The 22,122-nt window shown below is 54.9% G+C and overlaps 1 protein-coding gene and 1 long non-coding RNA gene across 3 annotated transcripts in view; one reads left to right on the top strand and one right to left on the bottom strand.

The window, feature by feature from the left end:
* Positions 1 to 1,172: 1,172 nt before the first annotated feature.
* ST14 (ST14 transmembrane serine protease matriptase) overlaps positions 1,173 to 22,122 on the bottom strand; it is a 51,103-nt gene continuing 30,153 nt past the window's right edge. Inside the window, 15 exon segments of one of the 2 annotated variants that reach the window (NM_001202505.4) lie at positions 1,173 to 1,873; positions 1,957 to 2,093; positions 2,823 to 3,097; positions 11,364 to 11,550; positions 12,432 to 12,554; positions 12,880 to 12,993; positions 13,083 to 13,193; positions 13,556 to 13,660; positions 14,806 to 14,936; positions 15,058 to 15,167; positions 16,750 to 16,847; positions 17,199 to 17,338; positions 20,656 to 20,896; positions 21,202 to 21,237; positions 21,454 to 21,611. In NM_001202505.4, coding sequence (NP_001189434.2) covers positions 1,712 to 1,873; positions 1,957 to 2,093; positions 2,823 to 3,097; positions 11,364 to 11,550; positions 12,432 to 12,554; positions 12,880 to 12,993; positions 13,083 to 13,193; positions 13,556 to 13,660; positions 14,806 to 14,936; positions 15,058 to 15,167; positions 16,750 to 16,847; positions 17,199 to 17,338; positions 20,656 to 20,896; positions 21,202 to 21,237; positions 21,454 to 21,611 — 2,128 coding nt within the window. In that variant the 3' untranslated portion in view covers positions 1,173 to 1,711. 2 annotated transcript variants of the gene reach the window in all.
* On the top strand, positions 7,370 to 10,825 carry LOC129136493 (uncharacterized). Its single transcript, XR_008538185.2, has 3 exons — positions 7,370 to 7,461; positions 8,332 to 8,428; positions 9,243 to 10,825. It is a non-coding gene; the product is annotated as an uncharacterized LOC129136493 (long non-coding RNA).

The raw sequence follows: 22,122 nt of genomic DNA, 5'->3' as shown, positions 1-22,122 counted from the left end.
CCGAGAAGCCTTGCAGTGTTGCTCCAATCAGACTATATTTCCTCCTTTTTGTTTCCATAACTCACGGCAGGCAAAAAACCATTCATTGAACAAACACATATCAGCATGTTCTAGGACAAGCCTGAGCTGGGGACATAGCGGTGAGCCAAGGCTACCTTCTGCCCTCCTGACACTGGCCATGTCATTTCTCTCCCCAGGTCCTCTTCCCTGCCCCAAGCCCATGTGGCGCATCAGCATACAAGAAGCCCTCAAATGTTCCCCCAAAAGCTCCCTAACCCTTCCCCAGATTGTTGACATTGTCCCTTCAGGCCACCAAGCAAGAAGAGAGGGAATATTTTAAATTAATAAGTAAAAATCTAGGGAGGCTGGGGGTGGTGGCTCAGCACGAGCCCAACACGGGAAGATGACTTGAGCCCAGGAGTTCGAGACCAGCCTGGGAAACATAGTGAGACCCTGTCTGTACAAAAAAAAAAAAAAAAACCAACAACTTAGCCAGGTGTGGTGGTGGGCACCTCTAGTCCCAGCTGCTCAGGAGGCTGAGGCAGGAGGATAGCTTGAGCCCAGGAGACTGAGGCTGCAATGAACTGTGATCATGTCACTGCATTCCAGCCTGGGTGACAGAGCAAGACCCTGACTCAAAAAAAAAAAAAAGAAAAAAGAAAAAATCAAGGGGGATGGCACGGGAGGTGTGGGTGCCCTTCAGCCAGGCAGCACCCCTCCTCCAAGGCCTTGGGACCCATCTGTCAGCCTTCACTAGACAGACAGCCAGGTCTTCATGCCCAGACTCACATCTGTCCCTGTGAGTGTCTGCGCTCACATGACCACCTCCCCACCAAACACGAAGCCACGCCTCCGCCCATCTTCCTCTGACAAAGCTCCTCCCTCTCCTAGGTTGGACCCTGGCCTGGGCACCAGCGCACCCCCCCACATTCGTCTCCCCACCTCGCCAACCCGCATTTCCCTCCTACCAGGGCACCAGGCCCCTGGTCTTGGAAGCTACAGGTCAGAGCAAAACCAGCCCCTTGCTGGCCTAGAGAAAGCAACGGCACTGTGGGCCCCACCCAGCCTGACTCCAGGGTCTGTGCTGAGGGGAATGTACATCCAATTTCTTGCAAATCGAGTAGGAAAAAGGAGGAAGGAGGGCGCAACTCCAGTAGGAAAAGAAACTTACCTAAAAAGAAATAAAATGTTTTACTCATTTACACAAATACACACACTGAAGTCCACCCTGGGAGCTGGTAAAACAATTTCAGTCTCAGACCCGTCTGTTTTCCAGGGTCCTCCGAGCCTGGGCTTCCTGAAGAGCGTGGCCCAAGGGCCCCACAGCCCAGATCCGGCAGCCCCACCACCTTCACTGAGGAGGCCCCGAAGCTCCGTTCCCGCTGCTCCTTAGAGACAGGGGAGGCAGATACGCACAAACGGGCCTCGGCCCAGCTTGGGGCTGGCGGGGGAGGCTGTGTCTTCAAACCTTTGCCCCCAGTTGGGTCAGTAGAACCACCAGTGTCCTCCCCTTCTACCTCCCAGCTCCACTTTGGAGGCTGAGGAAGCGAGAGGTTTTCTAGGCACATTTGGAGCCCTGGAGATTGAGTTCACAGTGTATGTTCTGGGGGCGCTGGTGCAGTCAGCGGTCCAGTCTCCAGCCTGCAGGCGTGCACACTGGGGTGGACGATGGGTGGCCCCGCAGGTGTACACATTTGGGTGGCCCCGGCCCCTATACCCCAGTGTTCTCTTTGATCCAGTCCCGAAACAGAGGGAGCCTTGTGTACACGCCTGGCTTGTTCCTCTGAGCGCAGCCGTCTCCCCAGCTCACCACACCGGCCTGGAAGATCCGCCCATCCGCCTCCACGCTGGACAGGGGTCCCCCGGAATCACCCTGGGCGGAGACAAGCCCTGCCGTGAGTCCCCAGTCCCGCCTCTCCCGGGGCCCACCTGCCGCCCTCCTGCCCCGGGGGGCACCTGGCAGGAGTCCACGCCGCCGCTGAGGAAGCCCACGCACATCATGCGCGGCGTGATCTGCTGCGGCAGGAGGTTCTCGCAGGTGGTCTGGTTGATGACGCGGATCTCACCCTTTTGCAGGATCAGCGCGCCAGTGCCTGGGGAGAGGGCAGGACGGGGCTGGGAGCCGGGCTGCTTCGAGGGCAGCGTCATTCGAGACGCTCCCCACGGGTCATTGGACTAGAAAACTCTGGAACAGCCCAGATGCCCGGGGCTGACAAACGGGTAATCCGCGTCTACTCAGTGGGCTCTGGCAATAGCAGCCACCTAGAGGAAGCAGGGGCATGCTGAGATCTGCCAGGCGAGTTGAGAGGGAACAGACGCCGTGGCAAGCAGGGGTGAGGGAACGAGAAGCAGGCGGAGGGAAGGCGCCGCAAATGCCCGCGGGGTTCTGTGAGGGCATTGGAGCTGTAAGTCCTGTTCGTTTTCTTTCCTCTACAAAGACGACAAATGTTCAGCATATGCTGTACAGTGGATTTTTTCAATCTAGCATTTGCCAGCTAACGGCCTGCTTCCCTTCATACCCACCCCCTCACGTGCCTTAAGCACCACTGGGCTTAAGGTGTTGCTATCTTCATTACGCGCATGCACAAACAGGATCAGAGTTTAAGCAACTCGCTCAAGGTCACTCAGCTAGTTCGGGGCAAAGCCAACCTTCAATCCTGAGCCCAGGCTGCAAATCCCATGCCCCTTTTACTAAAGGCCTCCATTCCGCCCTGGACAGCCTCATTGTGCCAGGCAGAGGGAGACTGGACACGCAGAGGAAACACGGCCTTGGAGAAAGGCCCCAGGCCCTCTGCGGAGCCCTAGGTCAGCCCGAAGCTTACCTCCATACTGGGTGTGTCCCCAGCCCGTGACCCAGATGGCCTTGCCGGCAGGGAAGACATGGGAGGCGTCCGGCAGGCAGATGGGCCGCACCATGGAGCTGTACTCTGCCGGTTTCTCCAGCTCCAGCAGCGCGATGTCATAGTCGAAGGTGAAGTCATTGAAGAAGGGGTGGGAGATGATGCGCTTGAGCCTGCGCTCCTGCACCCCAGGGGCGCTGCGCTGGCTCTGGTCGTGCAAGCCCAGGAAGGCCGTCCACTGCGTGGGGTCTGAGTACCTGGTAGGGAGAGCCGCTATGAGACTGCGCGGTCACTCGGGTCTGTGCACACGGCCCCGCAGCCCCGCGCGTTCCCAGAAGTTGCCGCATGGATGAGGCACAGCTGCTGCTAAGAGAAGACGATGGGGCCGGCTCTTACTTGGTCTTGACCCTAAGCTAGAAACGACTAAGTGCCTCCAGCTGCAGTATGAAATCCCTCTTGAACTCTTTACCCCCGCTTCCTTGAATACATTTTTAATCTGATGACCAAAAATTAGTTATCTTATGAACCTGATCTTTCACAGGAGGAATAACAGAACAATCAATCCAAATAATTTATTTTATTTATTTATTTATTTATTGAGACTGAGTCTCGCTCTGTCACCCAGACTGGAGTGCGGTGGTGGCATGATCTCGGCTCACTGCAATCTCCACCTCCCGAGTTCAAGCGATTATCCTGCCTCAGCCTCTTGAGTAGCTGGGATTACAAGTGCACACCACCACACCCAGCTAATTTTTGTATTTTTAATAGAGACGGGATTTCATCATGGTGGTCAGGCTGGTCTCGAACTCCTGACCTCGTGATCCGCCCGCCTCGGCCTCCCAAAGCGCTGGGATTACAGGCGTGAGCCACCACGCCCAGCCCAAATAAATTTTTAATGTAGTGCTATATAACCTAAGACCAAAATGAATTGAAAAATATGTTGTGTTGTATCTGAGTTTGTTGCTGGCTATGGAATAGGTTTAGCAATTCAGAAGCTTTTCCACGTGCACTGCAGAGCCGGAGCCCACCCCACTGGGGGGAAACGGAGGCACAGATGTGGAATGAGATCAGAGATATCAGGAAAGGCTCATGGTTTTTATTTTATTTTATTATTATTTTTTGAGACGAAGTCTCACTCTGTCACCCAGGCTGGAGTACAGAGGTGTGATCTCAGTTCACTGTAACCTGCACCTACCAGGTTCAAGCAATTCTCCTGCCTCAGCCTCCCGAGTAGCTGGGACTACAGGCATGTGCAGCCACGCCTGGCTAATTTTTGTATTTTTAGTGGAAATGGGGTTTCGCCATGTTAGCCAAGCTGGTCTCAAACTCCTGACCTCAAACGACCAGCCCACCTTGGCCTCCCAAAGTGCTGGAATTACAGGCATAAGCCACCGTGCCCGCCGGCTCACAATTCTTAAAAACTGGCCTAAAACCAATACTGTCTCCAGCAGCACCCAGAACTTAGTGTCTAAATATCCTTCTCTATTGAAAGGAACCAGGGCTCCTTGGAAAAACGGCTGATTTCAGATCTGGGGCTTGATGGAAAGCATAAAGCAACCTGGAACATTTTGTTTCTGCAGGAAGCAATCGAGCACTCAAACAGCAATGCAGCCTCACAAAGCTGGCTAAAGTTAGGACAATAAGAACCCCAAAATAAGTGGTGACAGGGTGACACTACTACACAGGCGGAATAATAAAAAAGGGTGGGGTAATCCATCAGTCCACCCTGAGTCTAAAAAGTAATTTCAAAAGAATTTATAAAGGGAAAAGGAAAGCTATTCTTTACAGAGAAAAAGCAGCCCCTGGCCGGGCATGGTGGCTCACTCCTGTAATCAAAGCACTTTGGGAGGCCGAGGTGGGTGGATCGCCTGAGGTTAGGAGTTCAAGACCAGCCTGGCCAGCATGGTGAAACCCCGCCTCTACCAAAAACACAAAAATTAGCCAGGTGTGGTGGCCGGTGCCTGTAATCCCAGCTACTCAGGAGGCTGAGGCAGGAGAATTGCTTGAACCCAGGAGGCAGAGGTTGCAGTGAGCCAAGATCGCACCACTGAACTCCAGCCTGGGCAACACAGTGAGACCCCACCTCAAAAAAGAAAAAAAAAAAAAAGAAAAGAAAAGAGAAAGAGAAAGAAAGAAAGAGTGAGCAGCCCCTAAATGCTGAAGAAACGGTACAATAAGGAACCACATTCGCGCCTGCCACAATAATAATCAACACATGTGAGAATCACCAACAGACGCTGAGACGCCGGGTAAAATACGACTGGAGAACGAGACACTCACGCTGATTCAAAGAATCACCTGCGGTGTATTCACGACCAAGGGGGAAGCCCCTTTATGATGGCGAAACCTGTTGGGCGTCCCGAGCCAGGTGCTCAGCCTCCTCTCCCGACCAGCCCCCTTCACGGGGGATCCTGCTCTCCCCGAGTAGGGTACAGCACCGCCCGCGCACTGCTTCCTAACTCAGCCATGAAAACACAGTCGGGAAAACCCAAATTGAGAGGCATCCTGTAAGATAACTGGCCCAAACTTTTCAAAAATGTCAATGCCATAAAAAACCAAAAAATAAAAGGCGTGGAGAAACTGTTCTTGATTAAAATGAGGTTAAAGAGACCTAATGACTAAATACAAGGCGTGACCCTTGACTGCATCCTAGGACTTTTTTTAAAAAGCTCCGAAGAAGGCTGGGCATGTGGCTCACGCCTGTAATCCCAGCACTTTGGGAGCCCCAGGCGAGAGGATCACAAGGTTGGGAGTTTGAGACCAGCCTGGCCAACGTGGTGAAACCCCGTCTCTACTAAAAACACAAAAATTAGCCAGGCGTGGTGGCAGGTGCCTGTAATTCCAGCTACTCAGGAGACTGAGGCAAGAGAATCACCTGAACCTGGGAGGTGGAGGTTGCAGTGAGCTTAGATTGTGCCACTGCACTCCAGACTAGGCGAAAGAGTGCGTCTCAAAAAAAAAAAAAAAAACGTCTAAAGAAGAACATGATGGGCATGATTGGAGGACATTTATGATGCGTACGTCAGCTCGCAGCACAAAGCAATGCCGCCATTTCTCAGTGTGGGACAGCATCCGTGTTCTTGGAGACACAGGCCGAGGCACCTGGTGGGAAGCCTCACAATGGCTGCCCCCAGCTGGGAAATGGTTCTGAAAAATACATGCGGGTGCAAACAGAGGGAAAGCAAACATGATTAACTCAATCACTGAATGTAGATCAAAGGTATAAGAGTGTTCACTGTACAGCCAGGTGCGGTGGCTCACACCTGTAATCCCAGCACTTTGGGAGGCCAAGGCGTGGGGGGGTCACGAGGTCACGAGTTCGAGACCAGCCAGGCCAGCATGGTGAAACCCCGTCTCCACTAAAAATACAAAAATTTAGCCGGGCATGGTGGCGCACACCTGTAGTCCCAGCTACTCCGGAGGCTGAGGCAGGAGAATTGCTTGAAGCCGGGAGGCAGAGGTTGTAGTGAGCTGAGATCACGCTGCTGCACTCCAGCCTGGGGACAGAGCGAGACTCTGTCTCAAAAAAAAAAGTGTTCACTGTATTAGTCCTTTTTTATGTTCATTGTATTTACAACATTTTTGTAGGTTTGAAAAATTTCAAAATAAAACATTGGAAAAATACATATTTAAAATAGAAAATGTGCGTGACAAGAGAAAGGCATGAAGACCCGCTTCATTTTCCCTCACCTCTCAGGAAGGTCAAAAGGTTACTGAACCGCCCAGCCAGGGCACCTCCCCGACCCCGGAGCACTAAACCCAGCCTCTGCCTCCACATCACTCGCGTGCCCGCCCGAGCCCTGGTCCACTCTCACTGCCCCGGCGTCCATCACCTTCTGGCCTTTCTTTTTTCTTGAGATGGAGTCTTACTCTGTTGCCTAGGCTGGAGTGTAGTGGCATGATCTTGGCTCACCACAACCTCCGCCTCCCAGACTCAAGCGATCCTCCCACCTCGGCCGCCCCCAAGTAGCTGGGAGTGCAGGTGCATGCCACCATGCTCAGCTAATTTTTGTATTTTTAGTAGAAATGGGGTTTCACCATGTTGGTCAGGCTGGTCTCGAACTCCTGACCTCAGGTGATCCGCCTGCTTCAGCTTCCCAAAGTGCTGGGATTATAGGCATGAGCCACCGCGCCAGGCCCCCTTCTGGCCTTTCTTACAGCCACCTCCCCACGGAATCGCACGCCTAGGCCAAAGCTCAGTTTTCCAACCTAGGCTATGCCCAATCTCGCTTCACTGTAATCTGTTGCCACCAGAAAATGACTTCCCAAAAGCTGTTTTTGTGAGATCCTTTTCGTCCCATTCCACAGCCTAAAAGAATTCCCAAGAGTTGCCAGCTGAGGTCTTGTGACCCACCCAGGCCTTCTGCGTTCACCGTTAATCGACCTGACCTTTCTAACAGTTTCCCAGCCTGCTCACATCCAGCCACGTACTCAACCCCCATCAACTCATTCACTCAACAATCCCTGGGCATCTGTGATGCGATCTATGACCCAGCCTTCAGGTTCACAGTGTACATGTGGAGAGATATGAAAACCACCAATTACAGCGTGACAAGAAGGGTCCCACAGAGGACTGGGTAGAAAGCTGTGGAAGAGGATGGGCTGGGAGTCTGGAAACGAAGTGAGTTATGAACCAAGCCTCAACATCACATAGGCCTGGCCACCTACGGCCTGAAGGGGTGGAGAATGCCGCATGTTTAAAGAGAACAAAGGTGGCCGGGCGTGGTGGCTCACACCTATAATCCCAGCACTTTGGGAGGCCAAGGCAGGCAGATCACCTGCGGTCAGGAGTTCAAGACCAGCCTGGCTAACATGGTGAAACCCCGTTTCTACTAAAAGTACAAAAAATTAGCCGGGCGCGGTGGCGCATGCCTGTAATTCCAGTTACTCGGGAGGGTGAGGCAGGAGAATTGCTTGAACCCGGGAGGCGGAGGTTGCAGTAAGCTGAGATCACGCCATTGCATTCCAGCTTGGGCAACAAAAGTGAAACTCGGTCTCAAAAAAAAAAAAAAAAGAGCAAAGGCATGTTCAGGAAACCCTCACACTGAGCATGGGGAAGGCATGAGGACTGCACTGGAGACTGAGACTGGACGGACGGGCAGGGGCCAGATAACGTGGCCATGTCGGTCATGAAGGAGTTCCTGCTTTATACTGCAAGCCGTGGCAGGCGTTGAAGCAAGAGATTGGGGTGATCAGATTTTGGGAAGACCACTCTGGGCTCGAGTGGTGCAGACCAGAGTCCTGAGAGGGAAGGAAGTAGATGGGGAGGGTGCTGCAGCTGCCCAGGCTACAGTGAGCTAGGACGAGCAAGGTGGTGGCAGTGCAGATAGAAGAGAGTAGAGATGTTTCAGGAACACCCAGGAGGCGAGCATGTAGCTGAAAGGGTCTCATGGGACGGGGGAGAGCCATCCTTGTCCCTCTAGCTCAATTCCCCGTGACCCCAACACTCAGCATGGACACCCCCATCCAGCTCTTTGCCCTGTGCCTGCAGGTTTCCACCTCCCTCCTCCAAGCCCGCCCTGTTCACCTGGTGACCTCAGCTCAAGACCCCGCTTTCATGAAGCCCTGTCTGCAAACCCAGCCAATCGGTAAGTCTGACAGTATTTGATTCTATCAGCAGACTCAGCCTCTAACGTTTAAGGCATGCACGTCTACCAGCAGCTGAGAGACTGACTGTGAAGATGCAGCCACTGATATCCCCCATGGTGACCCCAGGGGCTGGAGTGCAGTTGGGAATCGCTAGTGCTCAGGTAGAACTTCTGATGTCCCAAGCACAATTCTCGATGCTGACACAGTAAGTTGTTTTATCCCTGAAACAGTCCTGCGAGGTAAGGTCACGCTTTTTAAGATGAGGACTCAAGCACAGAGAGGGCAACTTGCCAAAGATCATATAGCTAATACGCTGTAGACCACAAATGCAACCTAGGCAGCCTGTGCATTTAACTGCAACGTGATGCCGCCTCCCGGCAGTGCCCGATGAATGCATGATGACTTAGCCATGTGCTCAGGGTCCCTTGACACCAGGCCCCTGCACACCTCACACCTCCCTGCCTCTGCACACGACACTCCCTTTGTCTGGAAGGTCTGAGCCACCTGGTCCAGCTGACAAAGACCCTCACTTTCAACCCTCAGTTCAGACACCCATGTTGAGTGTTCCCAACAGTTGCCCTCCCCAGTCCCTCAGGCATATGAGTTTAGAATTCTAAACTCCACATGCTGGGCCCAAGGGAGCCTGGACACAGCCCTGCCACAGCACTTACTGCACGTGTGTGTCATGTCTTGTCCCTACCCTTACAAGTCTGTGACCCACAATCTGCAGGGACCAAGTCCTATTCATGTTGGTCTCTCTAGTGTCAATAGTAACCAGGGGTGTTGAATATTAATTGCACTACTCGTTGGCAGAAGCATGACTGATGATCAACACACGATGAAGGAGAAGGAAATGAGAAAGAAAGCAATGAAGCAAAGGAAAAGAGGAAGCAGTGCAGGATGGCAGGCGAGTTCTTAGTATGCACCCGGCCATTTCCTAGCTCCACCTGCTCACTGGGCCTGGACATGACACCATGGTGACAATGAACACACTAAGCAACCGGACCTTGGTCTCTAAATACCATTCCCAGTAAAGGACTCCTTGGAGAAATGGCTGGTCCTAGGGCTGGGCTGGGGAAACACAAGATGAGCCTATTGTACCTGGTAGTGCCAGAAAGCAAGGACATGGCTCAAAAAAGGAAAGAATGGGGCATGTCAAAGAGGCACAAAAGCCAACCTCAAAGAGAAGTGGTCGGGCCAGGCATGGTGGCTCACATCTGTAATGCCAGCACTTTGGGAGGCCAAGATGGGAGGATCACTTCAGCCTAGGAGTTGGAGGCCAAGCTTAGCAACTTAGCAAGGCTCTGTCTCTACAAAAATTTTAAACTAGCTGGGCATGGTGGCGTGTGCCTGTAGTCCCAGCTACTCGGGAGGCTGAAGCAGGAGGATTGCTCAAGCCCAGGAGTTCAAGACTGTAGCAAGCTATGATTTGCACCACTGAACTTCCGCCTGGGTGACACAGTGAGACAAGGGACAGCCTCAGGCTGGACAAAGCCACGTGTCAAGCACCCAGCAAAGCTGGGGACCATGGAACTGGGTCCACTCCCCACAGGCTCTTGCTGTCCATCTCCATCACCCAAGCCCTGTGCATGGGTCTGAGCACACTCCCTCTGTGCCACAGGCCTCCCTCCTGCTGTGGGCCCATCTCTCCTCCCTGCAAAGGGCAGCTGAGGGCTTGGGTCACCTGCTCCTGGAGCTGCCTACCATGGAAAAGCATGCAGCCAGCAGAAAGCGCATCCCCTTCTCCCGAGGTTGGATTCTCCTGGAAGGCCCACGCCCCTGCGCCTGCCTCTTCAGAGCAAGCCAGCCCTAACACTCCTTCCTTCAGCCAACAGCCAGACGCCCAGAGAGGCCGGGAGCTAAGACACAAATAGCGCAGCCCGGCATTGTGCCCCTGTTCCTGGGATGCCCATGTGACCCTTCCAGGCCTCTCATCTGCCTGTGTGTCTGAGGCCATGACATGCTGAGCACCTGCTATGTGCCAGGCACAGCGCAAAGTGTCTCAAGCACAGCATTGTATTTAATTCTCACAACTCTAAGGGTGGGAGCTGATACTGTCACTATCATCGGAGAAGAACCCAAGGCCTAGGAAGTTTGAATAACCTGCCCAGGGCCACCGGCAAGCCAGAGCTGGAGCATGAATCCAAAGCTCACGTTGGCCAGTCCGAGGAGTTGTGCAGTGCAGACTCACCGGAGACCACACCTGTGCTCAAGTCTGGCTCTGCCACTTAACCGCTGTGCCACCCCAAGCAAACGTCCCTACTTCTCTGAACCTTACTTTCTGTAGTGAGGATACAATCAACCTGCCTAACTTGCTAGGGGGTTTTAGGAGAGGCACAGAGACAGCACTTGGCTGCAAGTGGGCACCGAATACAGTGAGTTTTTATTATTACTGGTATTAAGCCCCGTCCTGGGATATCTGCTCATTTGGTTTGGATGCTTGTCCCCTCCAAATCTCATGTTGAAATGGGATCCCCAGTGTTGGAGGTGGGGCGTGGTGGGAGGCGTTTTGGTCACGGATCCCTCGTGAATGTTTTGGTGCCCTTCCCATGGTGATGGGTGAGTTCTGAGTTCACACGAGGCTGGCTGCTTAAGAGTCTGGGACCTCCTCCTGCTCTCTCTTGCTCCTGTTCTCGCCATGTGATGTGCCTTCTCCCCCTTCACCTTCTGCCATGGATAGAAGCTCCCTGAGGCCCTCACCAGGAGCAGAGGCTGGCGCCACGCTTCCTATACAGCCTGCAGAACCATGGGCCAAATAAACTCTTTTCTTTATAAATGACCCAGTCTCAGGTATTTCTTTAGAGCAACTCAAGAATGGACTAACACATGTGGCCACCCCTCCAGTGCCCTGCCTCGGTGCCAACCTATCCTGGCATGACTCCCAGATGCAAAGGGCCAGCAAGGAGGCTCCCTGCTGCCCACCCAGAGACCCACCTGAATCCTCTGTCATCAATGTAGCAGTGTGCGGCGGAGACCAGCCAGTTGGGAGAGATGAGGGAAGCACCGCAGATGTGGCCCTGGCCCAGAGCATGCAGGCTCACCTGCCAGGGCCACTCGCCCTCATCCGCATCCGTGCCCCCAACAACACGAGCCTGTCTCGTGAATGACCGCAGCCCACAGTCTGCAGAGGGGGCATAGAACCAGAGGACAGCAAGTCAAGGTGGGGACATCGAACCCCAAGGGGATATGCAGTGGGTGCCAGGAGACCCTGTGAGGGGAAGCCAGCTTTTGGCATGCACAGCACTGCTGGCGTGGCCAGGGCGTGAGGGACCCCCAAAACTATCTTTGAGCTTCACAGACTCCCTTCCACCATGCCCCCCCTTCTCCCCGCTCCCAAATTCAAACCCTCATCTTCCCACCTCCGCCTCCCTCACAAATGCAGCGAGGGCCTCCGGAGGCTGACTGGTCAGCTTCACTTTGATTTGGGTGTCATCTGCCTGACTTGACATCATTTGGGACATCACAGGGGAGGGGGCGGCATGGAGCAGGGAGAAGCATCTTTGAATGCTGAAGGCCACAGCTCTGAGAGGGACGAATGAACCGCTGATGTGAGGTCACAGAACGCTGTAGCTGTGCTCAAATCTAACCTGTGGCCAGCCAACGCTTCTGAAACACGGAGACTGCAGATTAAAGTATGGGCAGGCAGGGGTGACACCCTGCCTTGGGCTTGGGTGAGCTGGGCCGCTCTTCTCCAGGCTACTGCTCCACAGCTGTGTCTACATAGCAGGGGCCAGCAACGCACTGCAGCCACGACCTCGCCATGCTACAGAGGCGCTGAGATGCTGGCTGTACAGGCCTTTCTCCAAGACCAGAGCCAGCCCGTGGGGTGGTGCCTTCATGCCAACTGGCAAGGCTATCCTTTCCTCCAGGAGACGCACCCTCTCACCCAAGCACAGAGCTGCTAAGTGAGGTGCTGGCGGGATTGCACCTCCAGGTGCACCCTCTGGTGGGCACTTCACACAGTGAACAACCTGCACAACCGTACTCGGATGCCCTGCTCACCGCAGTCCTTCTCATCTGAGCCGTCGCTGCAGTCCTCCTTCCCGTCACACTCAGGGTTGCCCTTGCTCAAGCAGAGCCCGTTGAGGCAGCGGTAGGTGTGTTTGGTACAAGTGACGACATTCACTGTTCAAGGAGGAGGACGAGGGAGGGGCTCAATTCCCCTGCAGCATCCGACCAGAAGCCAGAAACCACCAGTGGCGCCTCATGGCCCCTGCACATTACCCCCTCACCCAGGCCTGCCCCACCCACGCCCACTGGCCTCCCTGCCCTGCTACAGGTTCTCCACCTTCTGGAAAATTCTCCCCCAACCAGAGCCCTTTCTCATCACACTTAACACACAGGTGGTTTGTGTTCATTAAACTCGGGGCGTCCTGCATGTGCGTGTGCTCAGGGCAGCCTCCTCCGGGGACGAGGCCCCCAGCAGGAAGATGGGTGGGGCGGGCCTCACCCTTGGGGCAGGAGGCCTCGTCGGACCCGTCCCCACAGTCGTCCTTCCCATTGCACTGCTGGCTCTTCGAGAGGCACTTCCCATTGGAACACCTGAAGGTCTGGGCCGGACAACCTGCAGAGGCGCCAGGACTCAGCCACCAGGAGCCACCGTCAGTCGCCCCGCCCACCTGCCCGCCCAGGCAGCCCCTCCCCAGCACTCACTGCACCCCTGCTCGTCGCTGTTGTCTCCGCAGTCGTTCACACTGTCACAGACCCAGAAGAGGGGCTTGCAGAACTTGTTCTTGCACGTGAACTGGTGGCTGGCGTCACAACCTGGAGTGGGGTAAGGGGAGGTCGGCCGTGAGGCCCTCATCACTCACTGCTTCCCCAGGATGCCCAGGCGATCAGACCTACCTGGGGACCGCTTTCTGATCTACAGAGAGGCCCAAGGGGCCCTGCTCCACCAGCTACCAAGCTGACCTCAGCACTTCCGAGACACCCCACCACCTGCCCCATAGGCCAAGATCTCCATATGGCAGGGTGGGGAGGGGGGCCAGAGGTCTCTACACAGGGCCGAGAGCAAAAACTCCCACCACCTCCGGCCTTTCTGCCTCGGCAGTCAGCCAGCAGGGCCATGGGACGCGGGCAGGGTGGGGAAGGAGGGTGGGGAGACCGGGGCTCCCAGCCTGACTCACTGCAGTTGAGCTCATCGCTGTGGTCGGTGCAGTCGGCCCAGCCATCACAGCGCAGCTCCTTCCGGATACACCGCCCCGTGCGGCACGTGAACTGCCCTGGGCATGCTGCGGGCACAGGCAGGCCTGAGGCCCCCAGCACCCACCCACCTCCCTCCGCTGGCTCCCGGCTCCCTCCCTCGGGCCAACCTCCCAGCCACAAACACACAGGAGCAGGGCAGGTGCTGTGGCCCAGGGCAGGGGTTACCCAGGCCCACCAAGTTGTGACAAAGGGGTTCCTGCACCCACAGCTAGTGTGGGAAGAGGGCTGGCCACAGACCCCAACCTGGGCTGGCAGGGTCCCTCCCCACCACTGAGGATCGAAGCCCAGGAAGCCCCAGGTGCCCTGCAGAGAGGCCAGCTGGTCGCAGGCCCTGCCCTGCCCTCCCCTGCCCTGTGTGCTGGGCTGCCTGGTGCCCCTGAGGGCCAGGCCCCGCCTGTGACGCTCAGCTGGTCCCCAATGCATGTGATGTGTCCTATCCAAATGTAGTGCGGCATCGCGCACTTCCTTCACCCTAAACATTTTCCATATTTCAATGTTTCTGAAATCCGGAGGCATCTGACCACTTTGCAGATGACAAAGTTGTAAGGAGACCATTGTCACCGCCTCGGCACAGGGACACTTCGGTCACAGGTAAGTGTTTAGATCAAAGGCGTTGGTTCATCCAAGTGTACTTTTGGTGGTGAGCCAGGCCCTTGAATTTTACCTTAAAGTTGGATTCCTAAGCATAGTTAAATGTCTTCCCAAGGTTATTCGATGGCACAGGGTGGAAATAAAAACACATTGCCTATGTGGAAGAACCGCTGCTCATACAGCCAATGGCACTTCCTCATGTGTCTCAGAATTACACTGTGAATCCTAACGGTGCTAACAGGCCACAGAGGCAAGCACAGATGATCAAAGTCACGGTGAAGGTGGGCCTGAGGGACAGATGGCTGGGGGAGCTCAGATGAGGGGCGTCTCCAGCCGCAGGTACCTCATGCTGGGACTGCAACCCAGAAGGACACGGTGTGTACCAGCGCTCACAGCCAGCCTGCTTTAATTAATGCATCAAAGGTAGCGTGTTTTCCTCCCAAAGCTACGGGAGGGGTGAGATGCTCTTACATTCTCCAGCATTTTAGAATCAGCAAAGCACGATGCTAACGAGATGCAGGGTAGACAGAACATGCGGTGCAGGCCCCCGCCAGCCCTCCTCCCAACAATGTTCACTCACGGTCACTGGAGTCGTAGGAGACGTATTCAGCTAAGAAGCCGGTGTCGGTGTAGGACTGATCTGAGTGGAAGCGAACTGTGATCTTGTTGCTGTTGCTGGTGACGACGAACTGGGACCTCTCTCCGCAGTACCTGGAGGGGGGGCGGGGCACAAGGTGAGGAGGGACAGCTGGGAGCCGGGGGGCTGGGGGTCTGGTGGGACCCCTCCCCCTGCAGCATGGGCCCGGCAGCCCCCATACCCCCGGGGACTCACTTCTCCCCGTTGATCTCCACGTAGTCCTTGGGGCAGGTGCCCGCAGGCACGCCGGGCTCCAGCAGGTAGAAGAATTTGAAGCGCACCTTCACATGCTGGTTGTTGGGCACCTGAGGAAAGAGAGGCTGCTGGGAATGTGCAGTTCCCCTCCCTCCTCCCTGAACCTGAGGACGTCAAAGGGAGGCAGCGGCATGGACCAGGGAGAGATGGTATGCCTTCCATCACCAAGACAGGTTGGAAAGTTCTCCCAGCGTTTTTGTTTGTTTGTTTGTTTGCTTGTTTGTTTTTTGAGATGGAGTCTTGCTCTGTCACCCAGGCTGGAGTGCAGTGGCAAGATCTCAGCTCACCGCACCTCCGCCTCCCGGGTTCACGCCATTCTTCTGCCTCATCCTCCTGAGCAGCTGGGATTACAGTCACAAGCCACAACACCCAGATAATTTTTTTTGTATTTTTAGTAGAGATGGGGTTTCACCATGTTGGTCAGGCTGGTCTCAAACTCCTGACCTCAGGTGATCTGCCCGCCTCGGCCTCCCAAAGTGCTGGGATTACAGGCACGAGCCACCACACCCAGCCTCTTTTCTTTTTTTTTTTTTTTGAGACAAAGTCTCACTCTGTCGCCCAGACTGGAGTACAGTGGCAAGATCTCGGCTCACCACAACCTCCGGCTCCCGGGTTCAAGCTACTTTCCTGCCTCAGTCTCCCGAGCAGCTGGGATTACAGGCGCCCGCCATCACACCCGGCTAATTTTTGTATTTTTAGTAGAGACAGGGTTTCACAATGTTGCCCAGGCTGGTCTCGAACTCCTGACCTCGTGATCCACCCGCCTTGGCCTCCCAAAGTTCTGGGATTACAGGCGTGAACCACTGCGCCCGGCCCTCCTGGCATTTTTAAAGAAAGGAAAGGGAGGCAGCTCTGGCTGGGATGGCGTGAGCGGCACGGACAGGCGACTCTCTTGTCTCACACACCTTCTTTGATTTCTTCCTGACGGCGCCTCTGAGACCCAGGCACTATCACCCTCACTTCACCTAGGGGCAAGCTGAGGCCCAGGGAGCTTCAGCAACTGCCCAGGTCATTCCATCACCTGACAAGGAGCTAAGATAAGAGTCTGGGTCTGCCTGACACTGCAGGAAGACCTGACCCCACCCTGGGCCCTAAGACACATGGTCTCTTTGGGGTTTATTTGTTTTTGTTGTTTTTTGAGACAGGGTCTCACTGTTGCCCAGGCTGGAGTGCGATGGCACTGTCATAGTTTACTGTAGCCTTAAACTCCTGGGTTTAAGTGATCCTCCCACCTCGGCCTCCTGAGTAGCTGGGACTACAGGCGTGCACCACCTGCCTGGCTAATTTTTGTACTGTTTTGTAGAGATGAGGTCTCACTATATTACACAGGCTGGTCTTGAATTCCTGGCCTCAAGTGATCCTCCTGCCTTGGTCTCCCAAAGTGCTGAGATTACAGGTATGAGTCACGACATCTGGCTGCCTCTTTGGGGTTGATAAAGGATCTCCTCTTCCTTTTCTTCTGTCTTCCTCATTTGCCATCCACCTCTCTCTCACACACACACATACGCACACACACACGCACACACATGCACACATATGCAAACACATGCACACACATCCGCACAGGGAGACATACGCACGTGCACATACATGCTTACACACACACACGTTCACACGCCCCATAGCTCCTACCTCAATGTTCCATGTGCAGTCAATGTTGGGTGGGTAGTGGCCTGGGTAGTAGGGGCTGTTGAATGTCCCCTGGGCTTTACGTAAGCGGCCTCCACAGCCTGAGAGGGAAGGTGGGAGAAAGCAAGAGGATCAGGAACCTGCCCGGCCGAGCAGGCGGGCGAGGGCTCTGCAGCCTGAGGCCTGGAGCTGCCTCCTGGACGCGTGGATGCTGCACAGCAGGTGCACAACCAGGAAGGCCAGGTGCCGGGTGCCGAAGCTTCAGGAGGGCTCCTGACCCAGGCGGTCGGCCAGATGCCTTTGGCTCAAGCTTCAGCCTCTGCTGCTGACCTAGGCCAGCTCGCCAACCACAGGGTCTAGCCTGTGGCCTCCTAAGCTCAGGTCACCCCCACTAAGGCCTTCCCCTTGTCTGTGGCCCGAGGGCAGTCCCGCCCTGCCCTGCCCCTCCTTACTGCGCATCCTAGGCAGCTGGAAGAAGGTGGCCTCAAAGCCGGGATGCCGCCGCCTAGTGTTGGTTATCAGTGTGACGAGCAGGACGTTCTGGGAGGAGTGGAAGGTCAGGTTGTAGGAGGGAGGGTAGGTGCCACACAACCTGTGGGGGCAGAGGGCGGGCATTAGGAAGAGCAGACAGAACCCAAGCTTCTCACACACCCAAACCAGGCTCTCAGGCAGAGGTGCCTGAGGACCCCACCCCTAACTCTGGTCCCATCCACAGAGGCCAAGAATGGAGTCAAAAAGACCTTCATTCAAGTAAGTCCCTCCCCGACACAATCACTGATGGAAGGCGTTAGTGATAAACACTTCACCTTGGTTTAAAAGAGCAACACCCAGCCGGGCGCAGTGGCTCACGCCTGTAAACCCAGCACTTTGGGAGGCCAAGGCGGGTGAATCACCTGAGGTCAGGAGTTCGAGACCAGCCTGGCCAACACAGTGAAATCCCATCTCTACTAAAAATACAAAAATCAGCTGGGCCTCATGGTGCACGCCTGTAATCCCAGCTACTCCAGAGGCTGAGGCAGGAGAATCACTGGAACCCGGGCGGCGGAGGTTGCAGTGAGCCAAGATCGCACCACTGCACTCCAGCCTGGGCGACACAGCGAGACTGTCAGAAAAAAAGAAAAAGAGCAACGCCCTAGACACAATACATGCCCACAACAGAGGATTTATTAAATAAACTGTGGGCTCAATCAGAACAACAGCAGTAGTAACAATCAACATTTATTAAGAACATGCCAAGGTCGGGCCTATAATCCTAGCCTGTTGGGAGGCCGAGGCAGGAGAATTGCTTGAGGCCAGGAGTTTCAGACCAGCCTGGGTAACGCCTCATCTCCATAATCAAAAAAACTAGCTGGGCATGGTGGCGCTTGCCTGCAGTCCCAGCTACTCCGGGGCAAGGCCAGAGAACTGCTTGAGCCTCAGGAGTTCAAGGTTACAGTGAGCTATGATTGCGCCACTGCACTCCAGCCTGGGTGACAAGGAGACTCAAAAAAAAAAAACATGCCTGGCATGGTTCTCGGTTCTTTTAAATCTATTAACTCATAATCTTCCTAACAGCTCTATGAAGTAGATACTATTACCCCTATCTCAGATGTGAGGAAACTGAGACACAGAGATGTTCAGTAACTTGCCCAACATCTCATGGTTAATAAGTGGCAGGCTTAGAATTTAAACTCAGGCATTCAAGCTCCAGAGTCCACACTGCTCACAACCATGTCATCCTGATTGTGTCCCCTCCTTCTAAACAATGCAACCTTATAAAAACCCTGAGAGAGAGGGTGACTGATTTGGAAAGATCATCATAATATACTTCATTTGTTAAAGCAGGTAATGAGACTGAATGCACGGGATAATCCTATTTCTTAACACACACACAGCAAAAAAGGCTGGGAAAATAGACATCAAAAATTTGGCCGGGTGCTGTGGCTCACGCCTGTAATCCCAGTACTTTGGGAGGCCAAGGCGGGCAGATTGCCTGAGGTCAGGAGTTCGAGACCAGCCTGACCAACATGGTGAAACCCCATCTCTACTAAAAATACAAAAAAAATTAGCTGAGTGTTGTGGCGCATGCCTGTAATCCCAGCTGCTCGAGAGGATGAAGCAGGAGAATCGCTTGAACCCAGGAGGCGGAGGTTGCGGTGAGCCGAGATCTTGCCACTGCACTCCAGCCTGGGCGACAGAGCGAGATTCCATCTCAAAGAAAAAGAATTAACCGTGGTTATTTCTAGGCAGTAAGATGACGAGTGACTTTAGTCTTCCTTTTGCTTGCCAATTTCCTTCTCCCACTGGGAACATGTACTTCTTTGTTGTACAATTAATAAATTAGAGAGATGGAAAAGAAGTCCTGGTTACGAAGCTGTGGCAGCAGATGGTTCTAGATTGTTCTTGGCCTGAATTTTAGCCCATTATTAATCAGGAAACGTCCGCCGAGCTCATTTCCATAGACAGCCACGGAAGGCTCTGGCCCAGCGAGTGCGGGAGAGGCGGCTCACCCACCACGCACAGCACCTCTGCGAGGTACGCCCCACCCTGACGTGGGGTATCCCACAGGTGCATTAACCACGCCTTTCCGTTTTCTGTAATGCAGGTGCTTTGACATCTGAGGCCCTGCTGACTGTGGAAGGCTGGCCAATGCTTAGAGATAGGAAAGGACTCACCTGCAAGCAAACCTTCCCTATGCAAACCCACCTATGGGGGCCCAGCCCCACCTCCTCCAAAAGGATCTCACACTCAGGGCCACTATTCTTTGCCCTAACCACCCCAGGCCCAAGTATCAGAGAACTAGGGACAGCTCCTATGCCCCAGAGCCTACTGAAATTATTCAAACAAGCCAGTTCTAAACCTCTCACCCTGATTTGTCTTGCCTTTTCTGTGTAAACCATATAAAGGCTCTTTTTTTTTTTTTTTTTTTTTTTGAGACAGAGTCTTGCTCTGTTGCCCAGGCTGGAGTGTAGTGGTACGATCTTGGCTCACTGCAACCTCTGCCTCCCAGGTTCAAGTGATTCTCCTGCCTTGGCCTCCCGAGTAGCTGGGATTACAGGCGCCCGCCACCACACCCAGCTGATTTTTGTATTTTTAGTAGAGACGGGGTTTCACCAGGTTGGCTTGAGTGGTCTCAAACTCCTGACTGCAAGTGATCCAGCCGCCTTGGCCTCCCAAAGTGCTGGGCTTACAGGTGTGAGCCACCATGCCCGGCCCATAATAAAGGCTCTTGCTTACATTTTCCCCTCATTCCTGTTACCCCTTGACCAACCTGGTGTTTCCTCGTGTGGCCTGAGGCAGGGTCTTTCTCTGTTGCCCAGGCTGGAGTGCAGTGGTGCAATCACCGCTCACTGCAGCCTCGACCTCCTGGGCTGGAGATCCTCCTGCATCAGCCTCCGGAGTAGGCATGCGCCACCACACCCAGCTAAGCTTTTTATTTTTTATAGAGGCAGAGTCTTGTTGCCCAGGCTAGTCTCAAACTCCTGGCCTCAAGAGATCCTCCCGCCTCAGCCTCCCAAAGCGCTGAGATTACAGGCATGAGCTACCATGCCCGCCAACAAAATTGTCTTTTCAAGGGCAGTCATCTCCTGATCTGTTGGCCTTCATATCCCTGAATAATAAAGCCTACATTTTACAACCGTGGGCAGTGCCTTCTCTCCGGCGGTTCAGGGCACAGGCCGCACAGGCTGGATTTGGTATCTGGGGACTATAGAGCCTTCCTCTGCTTTGCCAAGGCTGAGAAAAATCACCTCCCAGACTCCCCTGGAGCTGCAGCTGAGGATCACACCACACGTGCCTCCTGCTGCCTGGATGTTTAGCAGTGGCCTGCGGCCAAGAGTCATAAACTGTATCCCAATCATTGAAGAAGCTGGCCCCCTATAGGGCAGCCGCCAAGCTCCCACAGCCCCACCCGCCCCCCGGGGTACTCACTGCACCAGGGCGTGGGGCTCCATGGGGCTCAGGGTGTTGTACACCATCACCAGGTCGCTGCCGCGCTCGTCGCAGGACGCAAGGTCAAAGCTGCGGAAGGTGAGGCTCAGCACTGAGTCGGCATCCCCCCGCAGGGCCCACTGGCAGCGGGCATGAGCGGGGTAGGGGCTGTCAGGGAAGCCGGGCGTGGTGAAGCGCATCAGCTCCACACCGCGGGCGTGCAGGCCAAAGCTGCAGCTGTCTGCGCAGGAGACAAGAAGGAGGGCACGTGTGGGGGCAGGGCTGGGCAGAGCTGGGGGAGGACCCTGAGACCCCGTGGGTGTGCACCTCAGGCCTCGCCCCTTCGAGATGCCCCAGGCTGCCCTGGGCCTTGGGAAATCAGGAAGGGGGCTTCTCAGAAGGGCCTGGAAGAGGAAGGGCCTGGAAAGATCGTCATAATATACTTCATTCAGAGGGACATGCTTCTGGGGACCCCACTGGCTCAAGGGCATCTGGCCACATCCCGCCTCTTCCCCACCCAGAAGAGGAGGCGGGCACGATACTTACTGTCCTGGGTCCTCTGTACTGTTTTGGAGTCAGTGGCTGAAGAATAAGAAGGAGAATAAAGCATTTCCTGATACAATCCATTTCCTTATTCCTGCTTCCTTATTATCTAAAGGGAGGTGCCCGGCCAGCACGTAGTCTTCTCTCTGGGGCACTGGGCCCTGGGAGTGCCGGTCCCCTGCAAGGGTCCAGGGCCCAGCCCCACTCCATGGAAGGCTGGCCAGTCCCACGCCCACCCCTGGCCCTCAGACTCACGGAAAGCCACCACTGAGGTGACCACAAAGGACTTCAGGGAGCGCGCCCGCGGGGGCAGCATGACTACGCGCTCCTCGGCCATGACGCGCTCGGCCTCCTCCACCAGGTGCTGCGGGATGCTGAACTCAGACCAGTAGTAGGCGATGACGCTGCCCTCGCTGGGGAGAGAGCGGGAGCCTGAGGCGGAGCTCTGGGCCCCATTTCCCCCACGTGCGCCTACAGCGACTCCAGGACACGTGGGCCGCTCAGGTCACCCGCGGGGGCACACCTGGGCCCGCCATCTGCAGAGGCCCTTCCCCAGCTCCTCTTTTGTGTCATCCCTCTTTCCACCCCAAAGCAAGAGGCCTTGCCCTTTGCCCTCTGCTCTCACAGTCTCATCCCCAACCAGACCGATTCTGGGGGCTGCTCAGGGGTAGGAATGAGGAGGGGAAACCCATTGGAGTTTGGCCACAAGTGAGGACACACCGAGTGTCACCTTCCTGAGCCTGTTTTCTGACCTGAGAAAGGAACTGGGAATGCCACCTGCCACACAGCATTCCCCAGGGTTCAAACGAACTAGCAAAATAAAAAGCACTTTGAGAATAAAGTCTATTTTTTTACAAAAGTATGCGTGAAAAACTGCTCAAGCACAGAAAATGTGGGGGCTCATTGAAGGCTGCCTGAGTACCC

Source organism: Pan troglodytes, chromosome 9, assembly GCF_028858775.2.
Source record: "Pan troglodytes isolate AG18354 chromosome 9, NHGRI_mPanTro3-v2.0_pri, whole genome shotgun sequence".
Classification (NCBI taxonomy): domain Eukaryota; kingdom Metazoa; phylum Chordata; class Mammalia; order Primates; family Hominidae; genus Pan; species Pan troglodytes.
The sequence above is the reverse complement of the archived record's forward strand: the minus strand, read 5'-3'. Positions and strand labels throughout refer to the sequence as shown.